This window comes from Protopterus annectens, chromosome 7.part0 (assembly GCF_019279795.1).
Source record: "Protopterus annectens isolate FY-2018-M chromosome 7.part0, PAN1.0, whole genome shotgun sequence".
NCBI classification, from domain to species: Eukaryota; Metazoa; Chordata; order Ceratodontiformes; family Protopteridae; genus Protopterus; species Protopterus annectens.
The window spans coordinates 280,675,268-280,701,869 of record NC_056739.1 but is presented as its reverse complement, the minus strand read 5'-3'; the positions used below and the strand labels follow the sequence as shown (position 1 = coordinate 280,701,869).

Here is a 26,602-nt window from a genome sequence, read left to right as displayed (position 1 = left end):
GTCGCAATAATCTTAACCAACAAGAACGTGAAGCACTTAAGCAATTACAACAAAATAGAAATATCGTGATCACATCTGCAGATAAAGGGGAAGGTATTGTGGTTATGGACCACTCAAAATATAAGGCAGAGGCACTGAAACAGTTATCCCAAACCCAGTTTTATCTAAAGATGGTAGTGGATCCAACCCCCAGTTTTAAAACAGATATTGATTCACTCATAGATTTAGCTGTGGAAGAAGATATTATTACCTCCCAAGTGGCCAACCAACTAAAGGTTTCAGAACCAATGCCACAATACCTCTATTTAATGCCCAAGACACACAAAGATCTAATGAACCCACCAGGTAGACCAATAGTGTCAGGTCGTGGATCTCTGACTGAACCTTTATCTGCTTTTCTGACTGTATATTTAAAACCATTATTGCCAATGGTTAGATCACGTATCCAAGATACAACACAGTTTTTGAATATTATTGAAGATTCTCAACTGGATGAGGACTGGTTGTTATGTACATTAGATGTAACATCCCTGTATACAAGTATCCCACATCAAGCTGGCATTCTGGCAGTTACATATTGGTTAGAAGAATCAAATCTATACTCAACAGGATTTAACAACTTTTTGATCCAGTTAACTGAATTTGTATTGCAGAAAAACATCTTTTATTTTGAAGGTAACCCCTTTTGGCAAATTAAAGGAACAGCTATGGGGGCATCCTTTGCCCCAATTTATGCAGATTTATTTATGGGGTATTATGAACTAACCTTCATATATGATGCTCAGCGGAATATTTATATGGAATACATGGATATATGGGGTAGGTATTTGGACGACTGTTGGTTGGTGTGGCGGGGTAGTAAGGAGGAACTATCCAAATTTGTGGATTATCTCAATAACAACCCATTTGACATACAATTTACGGTCAATATTGGATATAATGAGATGGTGTTTTTGGATGTGGCTATCAAAAGATTACCAGATCACACCTTAGCAACAACAATACATAGAAAATTCCCACAATATAACACCATTCTCCATGCCACCAACTCTCATCCCCGCCACATTTTCAATAGCATCCCCAAGTCACAATATCTGCGCCTGAAAAGGATTTGTTCAACGACAGCAGAATATTCCAGTCAAACACAAGAATTAACAACCAGATTTGTGGATAGAGGATACAATTCCAACCATCTAAACAAGACTGTCAAAGAGTTACAAACTAAGGGCAGATCCGATCTTCTTAAATATAACAGATCACAGGAAGTTACCAAGCAAGGTAGGCAACCTATCAGACTAGTTACCACGTATGGTAACAACACCTCCTGGTTTAGACAAATTGTTAACAAACATTGGGATATATTAGTCGAATTCATTTCTCAATCATATTCTTCCCGAAACCTGCGCTTCTTCTTACCGCAGGGGACTTACTATTCAGTCTCAGTTAACACACTACAAAAGGTTCACACCAGGTATTAAACAACAAACTACACTTTTTGGCGATGCCTTAGTTGATTGTTACCCCTGTGGACATTGCAGTTTATGCCAATATATTTGGAAAACCAAAGAATTTACCAGTAAGAATACACCAAAGGTATTTAACGTAAAAACTTTCGGGAATTGCAGTTCGGATTGGGTGATATATTTGGCACAATGCACTTGCTCTGCGTTCTGTGTTGGGCAGACTTCCAGGCCCATTAGAATCAGGATTAGCGAACATTTGAGTTCCATTAGAAACAGAAGAACAACCAATGCTCTATACAAACATAGTCAACAACATACAGGAGCATTATTTAAGTTTACCATAATAGATAAAATCCAACTTCACAGGAATTTTAAGATGGGGTGGCACACTAAACTTAATAACATGGAGAACAATTGGATCACCACCCTTGGGGCTTTTTTTAAGCCAGGACTAAATGAATATCAAGCACATGATGGATAGGCCATTGGTGCCCCCAATGATACAGGAATTATAGGATCAAACAATGATTATTGGGCAGTCAAACATCCAATTACTCCAATGTTAACATCATAATCCACATACATCAAATCAAACTATGTTAACCAACAATATGCAAAAAAAAAAAAATATATATATATATATATATATATATATATATATATATATATATATATATATATATATATATATATATATATATATATGCATATAATCTGATTTTTGCCTAATAAAAATATATAAATATTTAGGGCTACAGTTCACAGTAGCCTTATTATTTAGCTGATGTTTAAGCTAAATTTATAATTGGTATTATCAGGATGTTAGTAGTATGTGGTTTAAACAATGTATTAAAAGTAAAATCAGGTTAAACAAATCTTCATGTAAACACTGTATTAATACCCTTTATACAAATCTTAACAGGTTGATATCACTTTAAGTTCTGGGTATAAATTGAGAACCAGGATGTAATAGGTGCTTTTGCAAACAAATGTATTTGAATTAGGAAGAAGTCACATTGAGAAAGGCTTTAACAGCCGAAACCGGTTTGTGCATATCAAGCAAGGTTGACTTTTGTAACCTAAAATAAATATCTTTTATCCTGCTGCTGTCGAGTGCTGGTCCCTTTTTTGTTTCGGTACTAATGGCTGTGGAGCCTTTTATTATTTTCCATCAGGACAAGGTTTCTCTAAGGACAAACCCGACATTTATGCCTAAGGTAGTGTCCAGTGTGGCTCTTGACCAAACCATACATTTGCCTACCTTTTATCCAAACCCAAAGAATAAGGGGGAGAGTTCTGCATACTTTGGACATACACAGACAGCTACGCTTTTACTTGGACAAGACTAAAGCCTTCAGAAAGACTGAGCAACTCTTAGTGGCATATGCTGCAGGTTCCCAAGGAAAAGCCATTTCAAAGCAGACTATTTCAAAATGGATAGGCCACTGCATTCATTTCTGCTATTCACAACATGGCAAATCAGTGGCCAAGGGCATTAGGCCACGTTCTACCAGAGCAGCAGCCACTTCAGCAGCCTTCCTCAGAGGAGTACCAACCAAGGATATTTTTGGAGGCTGCAACATGGACTTCAGTGCACACTTTTACAAAGCACTACCATTTACCTCTCTATTCTAAATCCAGAGCAGGCTTTGCCACTGCAGTTCTGCAGGGCATCATAGCCACTCCAAACTCTATTTAGGCCCAGCCGCTCAATCTCAGCTTTGGGATTCAACCCAAGTGTAATGACTGCAACAGTGAAACACGATGAACATAGTACAGTTGTGTACCTACCATAAATGTAGATGTTCGAGTGTATTCACTGTTGCAGTCCAGGTTACCCTCCCACCATCCACCTTTTTCTTTGCTGGGACTTCTCTGTACCTATCTATTCTATACAACCTATGTGGTGTATTTGCTTGTAGATGAAGGTTATGTGCATGCTTTTTTATGATCATAATTTTTACAGCCTACCCTTTTGGGGGCACCTGACATCTGGGGCAAGAAAAACTGAAGAAAATGGCGTCAGCTACATCTTTTATACCCCTGGCGCACTGACGTCAGGGAAGAGGCGACAGCAACCGATGCCGGACCAGGACTTTGGAATTCAGGCCGACTGCGGGTAGCCTGCCAGCAGGATAACCCAAGTGTAATGACTGCAACAGTGAATACACTCGAACATCTACATTTATGGTAAGTACACAACTGTACTTTTCTTCGTAATTGTATTAAATGACTTTGTTTTTAGTAATTTATACAGTTTTTATGGTTTCTTCTTTAATATTTAATTGCATCACTAATCTAATTCACATCACTAATTGATGCTATGTACTATATAAAGAAGTTTCTAGCTTTTTAGATCTCTGTTTTTATGCCTGAAAAAGCACCGAAAGTTGTGAATGGTTTTACTTGCAAAAAGCAGTCTACTATTCTTCGTCTCGTTATTCTGGTATATCTTTGGCTTTTATTTTTATTTATTACTAAAAAGGTATTTAATTACCTTGTCCTCCTAAAGCTCACTTTGAGATCCATGGGCACGTCATCAGATTTTTCTACCAGGACTTTGATGAGATATGTGCTGCAGCCACTTGGTCTAACACTCATACTTTTTTCTCACATCATAAACTGGACATTGACTCCAGAAGTAGGGCATGCTTCGGCTTGACAGTGCTCCCGCTTATCCTTCCTTAGAGGCCACCCAGGAATTGCGTAGCTGGGGACTGTGACCCAATAGTGAGGAAGAATGAAAAGGACAACAACAGATATAGAAGTTATGTACTCACTAACTTGGCATATGTGCTGTCCATTTTCATCCTTTCTCACTTCCCTCCCAACCATCCTCCAGTGTAGGTTTCTTCAAGAAGTTACCTGGAGGTTTTTTGGAACCCTTAGGTTCATGGTTTGGGCCCCAGATTCCATGATCTGTTCTGTTTCTTCCTTCTGGTATGTATCCTACTGTATAAGGCAGCAAACTCGATCTGAGGGATTAAAGTAGGTATGATGCATGATGAGAGAGGGGAGGAGCTCGGGACTCTCATCCTAAAGTCTTGAAGATATGGTTGAGTCGGATCGATCGATCTGAGGGATTAAAGTAGGTATGATGCATGATGAGAGAGGGAGGAGCTCGAGACTCTCATCCTAAAGTCTTGAAGATATGGGTGAGTCGGATCGATGTCGGATCTGAAGACCCAACAGTGAGGAGGAATGAAATTGGACAACACAGATGCCAAGTTATGGTGAGTACATAACTTCTATTTATCGACCATGGGATAGGTAAGATCAATTTAAGACCAAATGGGATAAGTTAATTCAAGTACTAAAAGGGAAATTGGATTGGCCTTCAAGCGTGACTAGCTTAATACTTGCCTGTGGACCTTTGAAGTGCAAATGGAAACCCTCTTTGAGTAAAAATTATCTTAGAGACACCACTGGTCACTTTCATGCATACTTTCTGATGAGGTGCCTGCAAATTGTACAGTGTGGGCTCAGTCTTTCAGCCAGTTTGCTATCCGTCTTACTAGATATGGGTCATTTTTTTAAAGCATTTAGCTCCTGTATGATGCCAGTATGGGGAATGGTGTTGAAGACCTTTGCCAGGACAATATATACCATGTGTACTGCATGACAACATTCTACAGACTCTGCAACACTTTCAAAGAAGTTTACCAGGTTCAGTAGACAAGGTAACTCCTTCACAAAGTCAAACTTCTGGGGGTTAGGTGCAATAAAATTCTTAATAGTGTAGTTTGAAGTCCGTTATAATTCATTTCATGGCTTTGCAGATGAGACTTTTAAGGCTAATAGATTTGTAATCACCTGGTTCAGTTGTAAGGTCAACCTTATGGATGGACTTCTCCACTGTAGTACACCTCATCAGCGAGAAAATCAGTAGCTAAACTTTGTTTAAATAGTTTGAGGTTGGTCTGTAAGGGCATGTTTAACTCTATTAGTAAATCAATTGGATATATTGTCAGGTTCCACTGAAAAAGCAATTTTGTTTTTGGTTAGGATAGTCAGTAAATAATCCTTATAGATAATTGGGGGACTAAAGATATTTCAGGGCTTTGGATAAAAGTCTCAGGGATGAAGTTGGCACTTGATTTGTTTGTCAGTATCCTATAGGAGGCATCATTATGAAGAAGTTCAGAGCAGTGTAGGGTATTGTTTATTAGTTTTCTAATATAGATGAATAAGGGTTTATAATTATCTTTGGCTTCTTAAGTCCATGGGCTCCTTTAATGGACCTTTCAATGTTTGTCTTTCTTTTTTTGTAATGTTTTTGATAATTTCCTTAAGAAGAGAGGTTTTGAATTTGATATATAATTTAAGGAGGAGTTCTTTTGTTGTACAGTTTGTTTATGGTGGTGGGCCACCTAGGTGGTTTACTTTTTAATTTTTTTGGTTCTGGTAGGGACTGCTAGCTCTATGCAGTTTTCTAAATGGGTGTAGAATTCCTTAGTGAATCTTGGTGCTGTATCAAGGTCCGAGTGGTACATTTATAGATTAATATTGATATTTCATCATAGAGTAGATTAAGGTTGACACTTTTATAATCTTTGAATTCATTGGGGTTTGCTGTAGGTTCTTTAAATTTAAATGAGAAGTTCACAAGTATGGGGCAAGTCTTCACTGGGGAAGGTGATGTCAGAGGAACAGTGCAAGAGGTAGCCGTATTTGTAAGAATCAGGTCAAGAATGCTGTGTCCTTTGATATGTTTACCAGCTGCTCAGTGGAGTTTTTAAGTCTGGGAATTTTTGGACGTATGCTATATTGCAGGTATAGGCATCCATGTTTATTGAATTGTACATATAGTCACCTACTGTGATGCAGGTGTAACAGGGAGATAACTTAGAATACTGAGAAATCTTTTGTGGCCATTGGGGGACAAAGAAGGTGTGCTGTAACAAGCTGCTAGTTGATAATCATATCTAGTGTGATCTGCATTTCATTAAGCTTGATTTGTGAGTTACTAGGGATCTGCCTTGAGATAGCATGTTCCTTGACAAATATTGAGTTTCCACCGCAGTTGCCATCAGGACTGAATACATGAAAAATTCAAAACCAGTTATAGAGGAAGTGCTGTCTTGACATATAACCAAGTTTCTGTAACTACATAGTCATGGATGTTTCCTAAAGGCAGGAATACCTCAGGATCATGTGGTTTATTGTTTGAATTTATGCCCTGGAGGAGAGCTGCTTTAATGTGATCTGATTTTGGGATTGATATGTTGGTTTCATTGAAATGTCCATTATCTGGACTGTGACTAAAAAGGGCTCTTGAAGGACAGCAAAGGCTTTAGTCAGCATGTGGAAGCCTTGGAATTGTGGCAGATCTAGCCACCTTGCACTGTAAACCTTGGCTGTAGATTGTCACTGTTGAAGTAACACCCTGACCCCATATGCAAAAATGGGAAATAGGGGTTGTGGATGGATGGATGGAAGCTTTGTAACAAAAGGTGCAGGCTGTCTTAGCAAAATAAGCTGGACTATCGTGGATCTTAACCTGTACTAATATGTACTGGATCTCCCTGGAATTCTATACTATTTATAAAAGCCAGTTATCCTTCCTGTACTTTGAATGATGCCTAAATGCAAAGAAAGAATTCCAGTCAGGACCAGTGTTGTACCTGAATTTGTAACATTGATAGAAAGTTCTCTGTAATTCCCTTAGGGTTTTCACGTCTTATGTCCTTCACTCCTGGATGTACCACTACTATGTCATACTCAAATTTGTCAGGGGTTGGGGACTTTAAGGCCTTTGTAATGTCAAAAGTGCTGGCACCTGAAAGACAACTCTTGCCTTGTGAATAACAAGTCATTGTGCCTGACCATTGAATTGCCTCTCGCTAAAACATTTCTTTTGCTGCTGTGGTTCAGAATAGGAAATTTGGAGTGTTCTTGCTCAGTGCGACTCTGTGGTAGGTGTGCATGAGGTTGAAACTCCCTCTTATTTCTAGAAGGAAAATGTTTAGGTGAGAGGAAAACCTCCAGATTAATTATGTATGTACACCTGTCACAGAAGGAATTTAGTGTGGAGAATAAGTTCTGTCACTAGATCTGCACCTTCTCAGAACATGTTGTGATAGAAGGCTGGTGGCAGAAGTGAAGCAGGCTGACCTTCTATCTTGGATAGTTTTTAAGTGTTTAGACAGGTTTAGTACAGCAGAGAGTGAAAGTGGTGATGGTAGAAAGCACAAATATGTAGAGAAGGCTCTCCAGTGAGTAGTAGTTCCAGATGATGCAGAATGGAGCTTTTGTGTAAGAGTTAAGGCAGTAGTCTGACAGGATACGAGACTGTGTGTCTTCAGTTTTAATTGTGAGGCAGCTCATATAATTGAGAAGTCGCCCAGTTCTGTATAAGAGACAGAATACTCCCTTACAGTTCAGATAACAGCCAGTTTGTAATTCACATACATGCTTGGGTAACTGTGGAAGGCAGTCATTAAATCAAAAATCCAGTTAACTCATAGAGGATATACTTTTAAGGCAGAATCACCGTCTGCATAATGTTGGCTCCAGCCAATATATATAGCTGTCAACAGATCTTACGGTTTTGAACTGTGGCTCTTGCCAAACTAAACTGAAGCATGCTCACATCACTGTGTAGTGTAAGGCAACGTACATAAATTAACTAACCATGACTCCTGTGGGAGCCTTTCAGTCGATCTTCTGGTGACTGTTATTTCAGAGAAAGTGTTTCTCTGAAAGCACTTTCACCAACAGTAAAGAATTCCCTTTTTTCCTCTGTTGTGCAACCCCTGAGTAGATATATTTAAATTTGGGTGGTGGGGAGGGTGTGGGAATGAGGTGGAGGCTTAACCCACTGCAAAAAAAAGATTTGCTCCAAGTTTCACTGAAAGTGCGTTCCATGAAACATTTTTTGAGATATCGCTATTGCAAAAAAAGTTGTTGCTTTGTAGACACGATTTCAGCTTCTGTGCAGTACTGGTAAAGATTAGACCACACATTTTTGACTAGCAAGACACCAATGATGATGATGGTGGTGGGGGTGGTGGTGGTGATTGGTGGCAAAACCATAGTCATGGCAGTAGCATTATATTTTAGAATTCTCTTGGAGTGAGGAGGTACAGTTTGTATTTCATTTGCATTGTCTTTGAGCAGTTTTTGTGTGGTCTTAAAAGTAATTCAGTTTTTATTCATTTGGAGGATAGAAATTTTCTCTAAATATTCAAGTATGTCTATTTAGTATTTTTTTTTTTTTGGTAAAACTAGACAGACATTTGCAATTTGATATTCTGCCTTTTTTAATTTCTCTAAATCTTTTGGGTTTCTATTGCCATGACAGGAATGGACCCCATTCCTAAGTCAAAGTATGATTAAAGCTCATGAAGTTAGCATTGTTTTAATCTTTGTCAGCCAGAAGTGCTCTTCGCACCACCCACAATGTGCCCAGTAATGACTCTTTCTGCAATTTGTACAGAGTTACATGTATCGGTTACATATCTAAATACAATTGCAGATTCTTTTTTATACGACATGTTGTTCCTATTGCAGTTGGAGCTGTCTGTCTTGGTAGCTTTGTTCCACACTGTTCTCATTTCTGCCTGCAAATCCTCATATTTTATGAATTTGTGTCTCTGTGCGCAAGACACTTTTGTCACTGGGTGTAGCAATTTCAATGATCAATGCTACTTTTGTCTTTTCATGGACCGCTATATCTGGTTTTCTCGCATCTATCTTTTGAACTGTTGTTAGTGGGTGATCCCATGTGATGTAGATTTCATCATTTTCTATGATGTTCTATAGCTTATGTTACCAGTGTTTTCCAGCTACTTCAGTATTATAATGTTTGCACAATCCCCAGTGCAACAGTCTTGCCACATTATTATGCCTTTCAGTATACAGTCCTTCTGCCTTTGGTATGTGGCAGCCAGCAATAAGGTGTGAAACTGTTTCCATTTCTGTTTTACAAAACCTACATTTGTCTGTTTCTCCCACATGTTCAATGGACTTTGTAAACCAACATGTACGTAGTCCACTATCTTGGGCTGCCAATATTAACCTTTCATCTTTTGGTTTGAAATCACATCTTAACCATTCCTGCCTTCGATCCTTGTCAGCATGAGGTTGTTCCAGGAGTTTTCTGTACTTGCAACTGTATTTCTGCATTTTCCACATTTCTTGCCTTGTAATCTGATCCTTCACCTTATATTCTTTCTTTTGTTTTTAGGCACATTCTGTTGCTGCCTGATTTTTATCTGCTTCAGGTTTGATTTCCATTCACGCTTGATGCTGATATTCTTCTGCTAGACTAAGAAGGGAAGTCATCTTTATTCTCATATTTCAGAACTTTCACTACGTATGGGTCTTGTGAGGTCAGCTGATATGTATGCAGTCCCACAATTGCAGATCTATACATGTAATCAATTTCGAGGAGACCCATACCTCCTTCAGAACAGGGAATATATAATCTTGGTATGCACTGATTTTTATAAATCATTTGATGAGAATTGTGAAGGGGAGGATTGAAAGGAATGTAAAAACTACATTTTATGGACATTTGCTGCAGGGGAGGTTGCAGAGAAATTGATACCTAGATTAATTGTGAAATTGCATGGAAAGAATAAATGCAAATGACTGGTGTACAGTGTGTCTCACCTACACTGTATGTTTAATTTTACTAAAAAAGACTTTGAGCTGTGCATCAGGAGTTCTTATAGTGTAATTGGTAGGAATGGTATGGCTTATTGACAAAGTATTATATTGGCCAGTGGATTGATGCATAGTTGTGTGGCATACAGTACAGCTAAGCATGGAGTATGTTACTGTTTGCAAAGCGCAACAGATTAAAAAGATGGAAACATTGTAGGGTAAGTTCTTGAAGGCCTCGTGTCCAGTTTAATGGATTCATTTTTGCAAAGATTTTTATCCAGAGTTAGTGACGTTTCTTCCAGATGCCTGTGTCACATTAGTTTCATTAAGGGGTTTGTCTGTGTCACATTAGTTTCATTAAGGGGTGTATCTGTGTCGCATTTGTTTCATTAAGGGGTCAGTGTGTGTTCTGTATTGGTTTCAGGGAAAATTGGGTGATGTGTATGTTGGAGATTCAGGAAGGTACTAAATAGGCATGCAAAGAAAAAGATCAGTAAAGAAAAATTATTAATTTTGCACATGTGAAAACCTCTCTGTGCTACTATTTAAGAAAATATTTGATTTAATCTTATAGCAAGTCATATTGCCTTGTAAGTAATGCATTTTTCCTCTGTGCATGTTTGTTTTTTGCTACAGGGATATTTGCTTTTAAATGTTCAAGAGCAGAAGAGATCTTTAACCTGCTTCAGGAATTAATGCAGTGCAACAGTATTAATGTTGTCGAGGACCCGGTGATAATCACACGAAATGGACACCCCACAGAGTTGGAGCTACCCCGTACTCCTCAGACACCAAATAGTAAGTTCAGAATGGACATTTTAAGTGTGTAAGGTACCGAGGCCTTGGGAAATGAGGTAGGCGATTTGATTATGCTTTTTCTTTAAGTTCTCTCCTACTGTTACATATTGCAAGACTCATTGGTAGTTTCTTTCCCAACATTTCCCTGCCTTTTATGTTTCCTCTAATGGAAGTTTTTACAAGTTTTTTTCTGTTTTAGTGACATTTTGATAGACTTAGTTATATAGACATAGATTTCATATAGCTGTCTCATTGTATAATTACCTGATGGTAAAAAAGTGCTATTATAATTGGATTGTTGTTGTCCATGTATTGTTAACTTTGAAGTAGGATAGATATATTGCAAGAAATTAAGGGTCAATAGGAATTAATATGAAGTTTCAAAAAGCTGCGATTTATGGGTGGGGAATTGACCTTGTTATTCCTTACTGATGTTTGAACTCTTCCCTGCTGCCTGTTTCTGTGATGACAGTCAGTTTCCTTGGTTACTAACTTGACCCCCCCCCCCCCATTATCTGGTGATGTGTACACAAGAAGTGTATTGAAGGTTATCATCTCAGTGATATTACTTCTGTAACAGAGACATGTGGAATAAAGATCTGCAAAGTTTGTGTAATCTCCAGTTTGCTCTAGAGTAGTGTACTTAGGAGGGACATAAAGTTAATCCTTTATCATCACTAAGCTTATACCTTGGTGGTGGTTGTTGTTGTTGTTTGTCTTTTGGCTTTTCCTGGTTAGGGGTCGCCACAGTGGAACTCCAGTCCGCTAATGATTGTCAGTAGATTTTCACGAACGCCAAGGTGCCAGCTCGACGTTCAACCTTCAACAAAGGCACTCACATTTACGCATGTCTTTCGAATGCCCACCCAACTGTGGGGAGGACATGCAGACTCCACACAGAAGGCACTCCTGCCGAGAATCGAACGGGAGAACCTCTTGCTGTGAGGCAACAACACTACCGCTGCACCACCGCGGATACTAAGCTTATACCTTGGTAGAATTCTTAAAAGAAAAACTTGTGGATTATTCATTCCTGTATTCATTTTCTTGTACCTGTTTTATCTTATTCATGGTAGTAGCATAGCTGGAGTCTCTTGTGGCAAGCAGCAAGTTTGAGAGAAAACAATTCTTAAACAAGATGCCAGTCTATCCCAGGAGAGAAGAGGGAGGGAGGGAGAGAGAGAGAGAGAGAGAGAGAGAGAGAGAGAGAGAGAGAGAGAGAGAGAGAGACTTGTATTTACCTGTGTCTGTCTTTCTCTCTTGAGGGGCGTGAGTGGTGGGGAGGGGCATGTATATACCTGTAAGTAGTTCAGAGGATTTGCTATGTTATCTTTGTGGATGTCTGGAGGATGTGCAGGAGATGGGAGACTCCAGAAACAAAAAAAAATCACTGGAGACTGACATGACGTGTCATGCCATAGGCATCTCATCTAGTAGATCAACAACAGAGCCGTGTACTTTGACGCAGCATTGCTGACATCTGCACCCCCTGTGCCACCTATTTATGGTTTCAGTATTTTAGAGTAACAGGGGATGGAGGTATTGCCGGACTTTATCCATTGATCATACTGTGGGTAATCCTTCAAGTAGCTGTATGGTGCTGATTGTAGTCTTGTAAACGAAGGCCAGAAGGTGGCATCTAGCAGTTAAAGGAAGGGATAGTGTTGCTATCAGTGACAAATATGTAGCTGTTCTGCAGTAAATGAAGATTTTAAAAAGTATTGGAGATGCCTCTTTTGCTTAATTACTAATTCTTTTTCATCTCTGTTTTCACACATTTATTCTGTTGCAGACTTGTATGTATGTGTTCTGTGAATTGTGCAGGTGATCCAATCCTTCAGCATTGTCCTGCAGTAGCAGTGTTTGTCAGTAGGGTACTGTATATTGGTGTATGTAATGTCGCTATTGCCAATTAATGCATAAGCTAAATCATGACGCACTCCTTGTTTTAATTGACTAAAACCACTTACACCAAGGCAACATGACCACCAAGCGAAATTCACTGGAATTTATTGCAGTTATAAAACAAGATCTAAGACGGTGAGCACTGTTATGATATAAAAAAAAAAAAAAAAAACTTAGTAATGCACTTTACAAACATTTAAGTATTAATGGTGATCATGTTTTTTTGTTTATTTTGGAACAGGTGGAACAACATCCTAGAGGTGGACCCTGGTCTATTATTTTAGACCAAAGGGAGTTATGGTATTTTTCCTGAATGCTTCAGTTTTGCCTGGGTTAAATGAGATAATCAGTATTAGTAGTTTATTAAAGATGAAAGCATATGACAAGTAAATTTTGGGTTTAGTATAGCATTGTATTGCTAAATGCCATATATTTACATATATATATATATATATATATATATATATATATTTGTATGGCAAGTTGGTATCGTTTTAATTTAAATTAAATTTTAATTGATTGAGTCATGTGATTTGCAGGGGTACAAATACTCTATTCTGAGTTAATTCAAAAGGTCTGAAGAAGTCTGTATTAAGCTAAATCATGCTAACTGATGGGTATCAGCATTTGTGTTTTACACTGTAAACTGTTTCAGGATGTTAAACAACTAGTATACAGCCATATTTGCTAATCTTAATGACATGCAGTATATTAATAACTTCTGTAATGCACGACCTGATTTTTCACATAATTTTAACCCTCCTCCTTTATCTCGCACATGCTCCCAAACGTATACACACTTACTCTCTCTCTCTCTCTCTCTCTCATAATTTAGGTTACCATACTGACAGAACTGAACTGTGAAAGCATAGCACCTCTAAAAAGACTAATTTAACTGTTTTTTTTTTTTTTTTTTTTTTTTTTTTTTAAACCTAGTTAAATTGCAGTTTTTATTGTTGCCAGTTTTTGTATAGTAAGTACATACATGCCCAGATGGTTTTGAGTAACTTTACAAAAAAATTTGTATCCAATATTTCTGACTTTGGATTATCAAGCATATATTATAGAAGCTAAGCCAAAGTAGCCTCAATATTAGGTATGCTGTTGGCTTGATCTTCACTTTCTTACTATGTCTGTAGTTTTTCTTTTGAAGCTGATGTGCTTGGGACCACACATGCGATATACTGCTGCAGGTTGTGGCACGACTGTGCACCAGAGGAGCACACCTAGCCACTGAGCCTTCCTCATTTCTTTTGTGCCCCTTGCATAGTCCAGAACATGATCATGACTTAAATCATGGAAAAGTTGCAGTGTTTACTTAAGGCACAAAAACCTTCTCTGTATTTATGTGGCTGTCAAATAACCATAATTATCACCCAAGAGAATATGATTTGAAGCACTGCTACATTTAGCAGTGACTCATCTCAACTACCCAGAACTGTAAGGAAGAAAGAGTTCCTGACAAATCTTATCCAAAGAATGGACTTGGACTTGTCCAGTTGGAGAATGGTCCTTTTCTCATTCCAGATCTTTGCTGTAGTGTGATCTGTAGACTTATAGAATCGGAAGGCAGACAGAGGTGATGCCCTCCCTCATTGGAGGAAAGTCTATTGTTGAGATGGCCTTCTGGTCCCCTGTGTCTTTGTTTATTTATGCTAGTATGTTTGTATATACTGTATGTATTATGTTAGTGCCCTGATTGCAATGGACCAGTGTCAGGCACAGCTTGCGTGAATGAAATCACAGTAAAAAAATCAAGCAGTACAGAGTTGTATATAACCTAATGTAGACAGAAAATCTCATAATGTTAACCTAAATTATTGAAGATGCAAGACTACATCCATCCTTGTCTGACATCCATGGTCAGTGCATCTTAAGTTGTAGGCACGCTCTTCCACTAGCAACTTATGATTGCAGCTGGCTTGATGTTGGGGGTTTCACTGCTTTAATCACCTGACTGTAGTTCAGTGGTATCACTGGGGTCCACTGACTTATGCACCGTCTTCAACTAGCCACTTATGATTGCAGCTGGCTTGATGCTGGGTGTTTCACTGCTTTAATCACCTGACTGTAGTTCAGTGGTATCCTGGGGGTCCACTGACTTATCTGTCAAGTATAGTAGTCTCACTGGTCCAGGTTAAGCGTGCTGCACTGGATCTTACCATTTAAAGGTCTGTGGCTCGTGTTCATAGGAGATTACTGGGCTTATGACCCAGTGGGACATTTGTATGCCTAGATATGCTTCCTAAATGCAACTGACATGTTTTTATACCCTCTCTGCTTTTACTCTAATAGTAGATCTGTCACAAGAATCCTAAACTTGGAATATCCTGTAAAATTTAATATTATATTGTAGAGAATGAATGTATCCTATCTGTTAGTTAATATGTATGTCAAAGTCTCTTCTATGGAAATTGTATGTCAAACGTCTGTCCTTAAAGCTACGTTTTGTAAAAAAAAATTTCTCTTGGAGCTTTTCTGCCTGGGCCTCCACTGAAAATGGACTTTTAATCCAGTTCGACTCTCCCGGTCAACAAATGTAAAATAAATAGAGTTATATGTAGGCTTAGTATGGGTGGTAAAGAATGTAAAAGCTGCTTCTGTCTACTAGAGACATAGGTGCCAGACCAGAGGTAAATTTCTAATTCCTCATCCACTGGTCCAAGTTACACTTGAACTGAGGCTGCCTTTGTAGGTGCAGACCCAGGGTAAATGTATGATGTCCCCTCCACTGGATAAAGTTATACTTGAACTGAATAAGGGAAGAACTCTGCTTCACATGGATGGGAAGCCTGTTCCAGGAGAAGGGGTAGTCTGTGAGACACACACACCTGTTCCTCCAGCATGTCCTGATTATATTGCAGTCAAGGATTACGTTCCCTGGATTACTAATTCTATTGCTGTTTGTTTTGCCGATGGGCAACACGCCCATTTGAGAGAGCTCAGGGAATTCTGTGTAGGCCACCCATAGATCGACTGTCAGCAGTCTGTAGGAAACAAGTACAGGAATGAGTCTTTGAGGTGGTCTGTAGGGTGTATCGTTTATACCTTGTATTCTTTTTGTGAGGAACTTCTGACTTACCCTTTTCAGGGCTTAAATTTCAGGCATATTGTATGAAGTGTGGTGGGACCAGCCCACCTGGATGCAGGATTGCTTCATTTCGAGACATGCCAGCACCAAGCCCAATACAGTCTTCTCAAGTTTCTGCTCAAGCATGTTCCAGAGTGGCAGCACAACCCCCCCCCCCCCCATATCACCTGACTGGTATCTGCCCGTTACACATTTGACTCTTCTAGCATTGTACGTGCATGAACACATCCCCTTTGGAACTGGAGGAGGCTAAGTTTTCACATCCAGTAAGGAATCCTAACATCAGTAAGATCTGAGGGCCATTATTACATAGATAAGGATAAGTCTGTCCCTAGTATAGATATCCATTGAAAAACTGCTGCAGTGTAGAAACACTGAGGCTGATGAAGTCTGTCATAAGGAGGAGGAGGAGGTGGATCCTATGGTCATACACCCATGGAATCCATTATTAGAGCTGGCTTATTTGTAGTATGAAAGCAAACACTTCTGCCCCCTGTGACCTACAAGAGGAATGCAGCCTCTTTGTAAACCATTGACTGAATAGAGAGAGATCCTGAGCAAAAAGGACTGGACTCCTACATGAAATTCTCTCTTGTTTTACTTTTTATCGCTGGATTGCTTTTCAGTAGCTACATTTAGTTTGTGTTTTCTGTCTATTTATTTAATATTCACTGAGTAAGCAATCTGATCTAAAATATTTTTTTTCAAGAATGACCCAGATCTAAGACAAAAAAAATGAATAATAAGAATATACAGACTGATAATAGACACATTACTTTGAGCATATAGGTGAACTGGTCCCAGTGATCACCTTATCTTTTATGATTGTATCTAGGTTGTAAATGGAAAAAAAAACGTAGAAATCGCAAAGTGAATTAATATATCAAAGAGCAGTAGAATAATCCATGTTATCACCAACTAACTTAGTGATATCAGAGCTTCCTGAGGAGTAAAATCAAATGTTTCTTATAAAAACAATGCCTTTAGCATTAGCAATCAATCATATAAGGCTAGTTAACTCATTCAAGATATAAAAAATGCATAACTGAAGCAGATTACTACAGGTGAAAAGTCAGAAACTTTTCCCTCAAATAATCTTTACTATATTTAAGTATTTTACATTGAAATAAATAATTTCATGTTCAACCTCCAGATGTAAGAGTAACAAAAGAAGATAGTATAACCTCTGACACCTTTGGCATAAATTCCCATATTGACTGATACCCTTAACCTAATGCAGCATTTACTGTATCGCTGACTCTCCGAAAGGCATCATTAGTTTTGGCACGAACAGTAAATTACAGAACTTTTGAAAGCGCTAAGAACGTGTCTGCCACATCCCTACACCCTTACACCTTTCCAGTTTTTATATGATGCTAACAATCCCCAAATTATTTCTACTGTGTACAGTCCTTCCTCTTCCCATGCATTATTTACTTTGCACCCCCTGACCTGACACCTATTCTGCTACCCCTTTTTCTCTTTCCTCCTCTAATCAAATACTGAAACCATCTCATAAGTTCTGCGTCCACCGTCATTTCAAGTTTAACCCCCTACTGGCCACTCTTCACCATATCTGCTGACAACCGCAGATGCTGTTTGTGTAAGTCTGTGCTGTTGTCGTAGCTACAGAGGTCTGTACTACAGATGGAGTCCTACATCCAGCCTCAGTTTGAGCTTTCTCCTCCCTCTGCTGAACTTGTTCCCCCCACAGATGTCTCAGTGTCATGGCTTACAAGAAGACATGGTCAGCCATTTTCATTTTTCAACTACAATGTTGCGTAATGCAGCATCTGCAAAGACTTCAGTCCCAGTAACAACCAATGCTAGCAGAGAGACAGAGAGAGAGAGAGACTGTGTGCATTAAAAAAATGCTGCCAGTGTTCATTCTGTGTTCACCCATGGCATCTGAGCTGGATGCATTTAAAATTAATTCATGGGACCAGATCACAAAAGCCAGATGCCAGATAGATTTTACAGGTTTCAGAGGCACCACTGTTTCTATTATAAAAGTCTAGTGGCAGAGCCAGATACCCTTGCCTTGGAAGGAACAAAAGATGCCAGACTTCACGCAGGGAAAAATACCATGCCCAATGATAACAAGAGTAGACTTCCAGATAGATGTGGTAATAAGTACTTTAGACATTTTATCCTTTAGAGCATTTTTTTTTGTCAGGCCAGTAACCCCAAATTCTGGAAAAGTATTCTTAAGCAAATAGTGAACTTCATTTGACTAAAGATTGTAAAGCCACACTATGTCATATTACTCAAACTTCCATTTAATTGGGCAGGCATAGTATAAAGTGCGCCTATCATGCAGCGGATGTAACCTCATGAGCTCCTTTCATGGTTACAGTATTAGAAAAGTTATGCTTAGCCCCTTACACAGCCTTTAGCTGAAGAAATCAAAACCGAACAACTTAATGTCCCACCGGACAGAGAATTGTTTATTGGATCACAAGCTTATAATGCATTTAAGAGCTTACAGAAGAAGGGTAAAGTTATCACTGTAGATTACCATTTTTTTACTCTCCTCTTTCCAAGTGTAATGGACCCAATAAACAGGGACCCTGTTTTAGAAAGCCAGGGAAGGATAAGTAGCTAAAAGTGGGCAAATCCTACCCCAAGAAAAAAGGCAAGATGAACAAGGGAGTAAGGGGGACAGTAAACCTTTAACTCCTTTTTTAAGAAGTAGCTGTGTCGGGTCAGTACCTTCTCCACCCAAGCTTCTACGCCCTCCTGATTTGGATGGAAGAGACACTGCTTGCAGGAGTGTAAGGAAATTACATCAGGCATATGAGTACTGGACATCATTGCCAGAGAGTACAGTTGAAAATTCAAGACAAAGCCTCTGAGCAAAGGGATGACAAATGTATCTGCAAGGCAAGAGCATCTCATCATTCCCATCCTGCATTTCTTGTTGTAACAAGGAATCCTAGAGGTTATCCTTAAAGATGAAGAGAGAAAAAGCTTTCACTCAAGACTGCTCATGGTGCTAAGTAAAATGGTTACTGGAGATCTGTTCTGGATTTGTCCAAATTAAACAAGTCTCTTTCATTTTAGAGATGGAAAATGCTGACCTTGAATTCCTAATTCCCTTGCTTAGTTAAAAAGACATTCATAGTAACCATTGATCTGAAGGATGCATATATGCACATCCTAATTTACAAGGGAAGCAGGAGAATCTTAAGATTCTTTGCAAGCAAATGGTATATACCAATTTAATTTGTTACCCTTTGGCTTGGCAACTGCTTCAAGAGTTTTTACAAAATGTGTGGCACCAGTGGTTGCCCACTTCAGGACAAAGGGGTTGTACATTTGCCCATATCTGGATAGTTGGCTATTACATGCATCTTCAAGGGAAGAGAGTATTAGGACACTATGCTTTGCAGAACAATGGCTGCAGTGTCTATGCTTTATCCTGAACTTACAGAAGTCAAAACTGGAGCCATCCTACATATAAGTGTTCCTGAGAATTTTCCTAGACACCTTGATATCAAGAGTCTTTGTAACACAGGAAAAATTCTTATTCATACATTTTTGACAGCTAATAATGCAGAAAGTAGTGTGGACAACCAGAGATCCTTGGGATCGTGTGGCGCATAGCTGCTGCTGTCTTTATGGTATCCTTGGCCCACATACATTGAGGAAAATATGGTGAAGCAGGAACCTCTGGGACCAACATACTCCAATCACTAGAGCACATCCTTCAAGCACTATCATTTTTAAAAAAAGAAACTGGGCTGGTGAATTTTACCAATTAGAGAACAAAGGAATATCATTCTTCCCCTTTGCCCATAACCAGATGTTGACCATTGATTATTCACAGCAGGCACTAGGGGGCATAGGGGGGACACACCTAGGACCAAAATGTTCAAAGCGTATGGATTATATTATTTGCCAAACACCATGCAAACTTAAAGGAAATGCTGCCATTTCGATACGTTGTATAGGCATTCAAATCCCTGTGGATTCTGAGAATCCTGAGTATTGTTTTGATACACAACAATCCTATTGTAATTAACAGGAACATACTACCTGCTGTGCAGGATGGCATGTAAAACATGGGAAGTGGACATAAATTACAATTTGACATTAAGGGTGACGTCCTATTCCCATATTGCAGTATTTATAACATGAAGGATTCCCTGCCTAGGTGACCCAGACGTCTACTGCTAGGAAAGTGCGACGTTGCACATAGGATGCAGCTGACATAGGGCATAAGAGTGACATCTGCACATACCATCCTCAAAACTTCTCTGCTGGCAGTCCAAACACCAGCTTCTACCATTTGTCTGATTGCCAAAGTGTTCTGTACTGTTAGATAAATGCCCCGTTGGGGAAAATTTATTTGTGCTTTTGCTACTGCATGCTTGTCTTAGGTTAATATCATCCAAGAAGGGCAAGTGCCATTGTGGAAGACGGGTTACACACAAAGATAATCATGATCAGTGTCTTTTCTGCCTGAAGTCTGCTCACGACTACAAGACCTGCGCCATTTGTCAGGCGTTTGTTTCTAAGACACTCCACAGTTGTCTTTCGACCCTTAATATTTACCTAGAAAACCAGAGGTTAAAGCGATTAGCGCTCGCTATGGAAGGTGCTTTGGGTCTGTCAGATGAGCCATCGAAGAAGGTGAAAAAGGTAAGGTCTGAATCTTCAGCTGTGCCTCTGATCCTGGATGTCCCTCTCAAGGCCAGTGAACTCCAGGAGGGTCCGTACAGTATCTGTCCGTCTTCCCTCAGTGGGAACTAATTTAGAAGCCATTAAGGAAAGTTCCTTAAGCACATCCATAGAGATATCGCAAATGCCCATTACGGATGGAAAGAGGGAGCCATGGTTCGCTTCTTTAGACATGCTTCGCAGTACCTCTCCTGTTGTAATGATAGAGAATATGCCTGTGTTGGTGATGGATCCTAGGCCTAGGTCAACCCACCCTTCCCAGCCTAAGGCAGATCCTCCACAGAAGAAGAAACTAAAACATCTTTCTCCTTCACAGGATCCTTCTCCAGATTGGCAAGCCTTATCTCAGGGAATCCTGAATGCCTTTTTAGCACTCATGCCCTCCTCTACTCATCCACCTACTTCTTTATCACCTCCAACTCCTTTTCTTAGGGGTGCTACTGTGGGACAAGAGGCCTCTGAAGAAGAAGATTCATCTTAAATGAGTCTCTGGCATACTCCACAAAGATAGATTCCCCCCTGGGTTATGCTTCCCCTGAGGCTAGTGGGGACTCACCTAAGTAAGATATTTCCTTTGAGACTTTTTCAAAGATGAGGGTTTTTTTCAAGTGGGAAAGCTCTCAAGTTTCAGAAGTACAAAAGAGGTACTATGACCTCTTGCAAATAGACCCTTCTTCACCTTCTGCTATCCCGCATGTGTTACCAGCCTTTCAAGATGCCTTTCTTTCAGCACCCAAAAGCCCTGATTCTCAACTTCCTGTGCCCAGAAGGCCAGATAGATTTTATAACGTCCCTGAGGACAGTTGAATTTCTGTTCAGATGCCCTCCTGCAGACCCAGATGTAATTTCAGTCTCTGTAGATAAAGCTTTTAGGCTGCTGACTTCCACTACACTATTGCCCTCAGATAAGGATAGTAAAATGATGGAGAGGCATGGGGAAGAAAGGTCTACACTTCTTCCACTCTTGCTTTTAAGGCTATTAGTTATCAAGCACATATAGGTTCATAGGTGTGTACTAGGCTAATGGCCCTAGAGCCTTTACAAGCTTAGCCCATCGAAGTGCCCTGGCATCGTGCTGCCTGACATTAGTTCCCAGTCCCTATATCAAGTAGTGCCACTGGAGTGATCCCTGGGGTGAACTTTCTTTTAACCATCCACTCGTCAAGATTTCTCTTGAAGAGGGACAGTGAGGTGCTCTGCTTGACATGTATGGGAAGTCTGTTCCAGAGCATGGACAGTCTCTGGGTGAGGAACCTGTCCCTCCAGCATGTCTGCATCACTTGGGGAGTTAATAATAGCTCCCAGCTTGCAGTCATCTGCGAACTTGGGTCAGCCAGAGTCCCTTTGTGTTGGGCTTAACTTCTGAGAAGTAGATGCCGAACAGGTGAGGACCCAGGTCCCGATCCCTGTGGGACTCCACTCGTGACTGGTTGGCAGTCTGACTTGGAGTTCGCTACTTTCACACTGTGTGTTCTATCTGTGAGCCACTTTGCAACCCACCTAGTGAAATAGGGGTTAATGCCTAGTTTGATGAGTTTATCAATAATTCCCAAGTGAAGAATGGTGTCAAAGGCCTTGGCCAGATCAGGGTAGGCTGTGTACACTGCCATACCTTCATCCACAGCCCTGGTGACTGACTCAAAGAAGTCAACCAGGTTGAGCAGGCATGATCTCTCTTTCAGAAAGCAAAACTGCGTGGGGTCCAAAGTTTGGAGATTTCCTATATCTTTGTTAATCAGGTCCATGATGATGCGCTCCATAACTTTACATGTCAGACTCGTCAGTCTAATTGGGTGATAATTCACACGGTCTGTAGTTGCTCCCCCTTTATGGAGAGGGATGACTGTAGCAGTGCGCCATTCTGTAGGGACAAAGCCTGAGGTGAGGCTGTGACTGATCAGGGCACACAGATGTGGGGCCAGTTCACTTTGTAGTTCATGTATAACACAGCCAGGGATGTTATCGGGTCCCATGGAAGCTGTATTCTTGGCCTTGGACAATGCAGCTTTAACCTGTGCTGCAGTAATGCTGGGTGCCTGGCATTCTTCTGGTATTGTGATTGTTCCCTTAGAGGGGAGAGAGGGGTAAAGTTGGCACTGATTCTTTCGGCCAGTATGTTGGCAATATCTGTTGGCTCAATATAGGAGGTACAATTCTGCTGTAACTCGGAGCAAATCTGGGTATTGCCGTGGAGGTTCTTAATATGACTATAAAAGGCTTTGTGATTGTTTTTAGTGTCTCCTGCAATTTTGCCTTCATAGCTAACTTTAGAGGATTTGATGAGGGATTTCAACTTTTTGTTGAGGCTAATAAGGGAGTTTTTCCAGTCTTGGGACTTAACCTTTTTCTGCAACAGTTTCTTCCTTCTGTTGTAGAGTTTATTAATGGGGGGGGGACCACCAGATTGGCTTCCTTTTTTTTTTTGGAGGAGAGAGTCTTGGTTCTGTTGGTTATGGCTAGTTTCATGCATTTATGTACATGCTCGTACAGTGCATTGGTGTATGATTCAGCAGTCATGCAGCTGTTTTCCATTGGCATGGGTGAAGTTAGCCACCTCTGTTTTTAGGAGTCCAAAGTCAGCTTTGGAGAAGTTTTTCAAGGTGGTTACCTTTGCGGGAGGTGTGGATGAGATGTGGATTTCTATGGTGATTAGTTTATGGTTGGACCGGACCAGGGAGGGATTGACTATTGGTGTAGAGCAATTGTCACCCATGTTAGTAATAACCAGGTCAAGGATGTTGCTTCCTCTAGTGGGGGTCAGAATGTGGTGGTCCAGGGCATTGGAACTGATGAATTCCAGGTAGCGTTGGGCCAGTGTATTGGAGCTTGAGTAGTTTTCCCAGTTGATGAAGGAGTAGTTGAAGTCTCCTAGTATGAGAGTGTTGGGTTGGACCTTGATAGATTCCAGGGTGCTTAGGAACGTGGAGTGAGAGTCTAGGGACATGGTTGGGGACCTATACCAAGTTATGATCTGGATCGCCGTCTTATCCAATGTTAGTTGTACCTGAAGTATCTCAGATGCGTTATGCTGGTCTACTAGTCTGGAGGTGTGCATATCTCTTATGAATGTGGAGACACCACCGCCTTTGGAGCTTTGGTCCATGTTTCTGGGCTGAAATGTGTGGAATGAGTTATAGCCTGGTAGTGCAGGGGTGCTTTCTGACGCTTTAAACCAGGTCTCCGTTACAGCACAAATGTTGATGTTCTCCATTTTGAAGAGTGCTTCGAGCAAGTGCATCTTGAGATTTAGACTTTTAGCATTGAGCAGCATGACCCTCAGATTGCATTTATTTATAGCTGTTACGGTGGTAATTTGGTCTTTGGAACACCACCTAAAAAGGCACTATAGGGGTGGCAAGAGCCTTAGCCAGTACCCGGAAACCCAGGGGGTGACAGATGCAGGCCATCTCTAGCAAAGCATCGAGGTCTGTCAGTCATGTCATCCCAACCAGACAGATACTGGATCCCCTTAGAATGACACCAGAAATGTATCCAGTTGTTGAAGTCAATCATTTTTTGTTTGTACTGTGGTATCATTCTGGGTATGACGGTAGGATACTGCTCAGGGCTAGTGTCATACCTGCCTGGGCTACATAATCCGAGAGCTCCACCATGTCCCTTTTAATGTAGTCCAGGAAGGTGCATCTCAGGTCTAAGTATGTACTGGCCCTACTTTCTCAGGCTTCTAAATTGCTTACAGATCTTTCAGATTCAGTAGCCAAGTCCCATCTCTCTTCACTCCTGACACTTTTTCTTCCCAAGATACCAGACACTCCATTAAATGCAGTTATGATGCTGCAGAGGTCTCTGCAAGTCAGCAGCATCTGGATGTGTTCTCAGGAGGTACTCCTGGCTAGGACTGCAGCCTTTGCTTGAGGATTTCATGGCAAAAATAATGGATGCATTCCTGGACAACTCTGACGTTTTTGGTGAAAATGTTGCTGCCATCCTCTAAACACTCCAAGAGAAAGGGAAAGAACTCCAGGAACTGAAACATATTCTTGTCTCAGCAGTTCCAAAAATGTCACATAAATTATCCTTCCAAGCCTAACTTTATAAGGAAAAGAACCCCAACTTCTTCTCAGCCTCACAAGAAGAGCTGACGCGCACACACTCCAACTACGTCTCAGCCATCTTCTGCCCATAAGACCCTCTTTCCAGACAAGATAGGTAGTCTGTGACTACCTGGCCATACTCACAAAAATCCCTTTCTCCCAGTGCCTCTTCTCACTCCCTATCTACCTGGACAAGCATTACCACAGACAAATGGTTCCTGTTCATTGTCCAGAACTATTAATCTGAAGTAGGATATTCATTTGTCTGCAACCTGTGGGTTATGGATCCGATATCGGATCCGAACCGGCATGGTTTTCCAGCTATGGATCCAAGCTCTCAGCTCCTCCCCTCACCCATAACGCCCTGCTCTACCCTCATGACCTCAGATCTCGTTTGCCGCGCATGGTGACTGGATTGGTTTCTATAGCTCTCAGCTAAGTGCTAGTTTTTCTAACTGTTAAAATAGAATTTTGAAGTTTTTGATTCATTTTTGTGTGAAAGTTTAGGTTTCCCTCTTTAATATTTTACTTTAGAGTTAATCTAAGAATTTTTTCCCTCCCCTCGCTGTTGGCGTAGTGTGTGTGTGTTGGGCCTGTGTGTGTATATTGTTTTAGTTACTTTAGTTTAGTAGCTTGTTTATAGATTGGGATGGCTGAACAGCCCAAATCTATATTTTCTAAATGCTCCGAGTGTGGCCATAAGCTTTCCCCAGCTGATGGCCACACTCGGTGTGTTAGATGCCTTGGGGTTGAACACCTCACATCTGGGTGCTCCATTTGTACAGGGTTCAACCCCAGGGCACTGAAGGAGCGGAGGTCCAAGCTTGTCTTGGCGGGCCTTTTACCGCCGGACTCGGCTCCGACCTCCGCTCCTTCGGGAGTAACCGTGGTTTCGGTTCTTCCCTCCGTGGCACCCCCTCCTCCTGGGACTCAACCTCCCTTTCTGGTTCGGAGGAGAGGGATGCTAGAAAGGACCGGAGGAGAAGCACCAGCGGCGGGCCGAGACCTCTGTTTCGGCCCCGCCAGCCAAGCGGCTTCTCCCGGCTCCTGTCGGCTCGGTCTCCTCCTTCGGCTCCGGTCCCCAGTGTGCTTTTCACCGGGTCCTGAGGAGGAGGAGACCCGATCTCCGCCGAGGCTATCGAGGAGGCACGCCAGGCCTACCTCGTTAGCCTCGCCGAGATCTACATATAGCCTTCGATGCTGATCTGGACCGGATGATGAGAAGATTCATCCAGGCCCAGATGCAGATGGGAGTGTTTGCCTCCCCTCTGGGGAGCTCAACACCCTTTTCAAACCTATTGCTCCTTCTCCGACCTGCTATCCGGGTTCGGAGCAGCTGGAGCCGAGCAGCTTCGAGCCGGGGTGGGGCCACGCCGATAGTACTTGGTACTTCGGATCCGACCCTGCCCTCGAGTGCATCGGATCCGACCTCTCGGAGCCTGGATCCGAGCTCGATCCGGGGATCAGTGCTCCTTCGGCGCCGCCTGTGTCGGAGCGCACTGTCCCTTCGGATCCGGCGCCGGCGCCGGCTCCGATCCACTCTTCGGATCCGAGGGGGAGCCGATTGTCGGATCCTTTGGTCGAGGTCGGCTCCCTTCGGCGCTTGATGTAGTGGAGAGGGCCCTGTTGAGGGTCTCCGGACCCCGGCACTTGTTCCGCCTCCGCCCCGCTCCTCTGCACTGGGCCAGGCTTCCACCATCCGGCCCCTGGGACAGCCCGCTTCTGTGCCCCAAGTTACTCCAATGGAACAGTTGCTGCTTGCGAGGACTCCTCTGACAGCCCCCAGAGGATGTCCTCGCAAGCATACGTGCAAGAGGAGGCACATTGACTCCCGAGTCTCTCACAGAAGACACGGACTTGGAGGAAGGGAAGGCTCCCCACGGTCACCCCGAGGATGTCTCATTTGGAGACATCATGGAAATGCTCCGTATAAGGGGGTGGTCTGCCCCAAGTCTTCCTCGGACGAGTCCGTGTTCTTGGAGGCATTTGAAGCGGGC

At 41.4% G+C, this 26,602-nt stretch overlaps 1 protein-coding gene across 1 annotated transcript in view; it reads left to right on the top strand.

Annotated features, from left to right (window-relative positions):
• LOC122806397 (fibroblast growth factor receptor substrate 2-like) overlaps nucleotides 1-26,602 on the top strand; it is a 474,993-nt gene that overhangs the window by 287,379 nt on the left and 161,012 nt on the right. Inside the window, exon 5 of the mRNA XM_044076763.1 lies at nucleotides 10,710-10,871. Coding sequence (XP_043932698.1) covers nucleotides 10,710-10,871 — 162 coding nt within the window. The remainder of the gene's footprint in view (nucleotides 1-10,709; nucleotides 10,872-26,602) is intronic.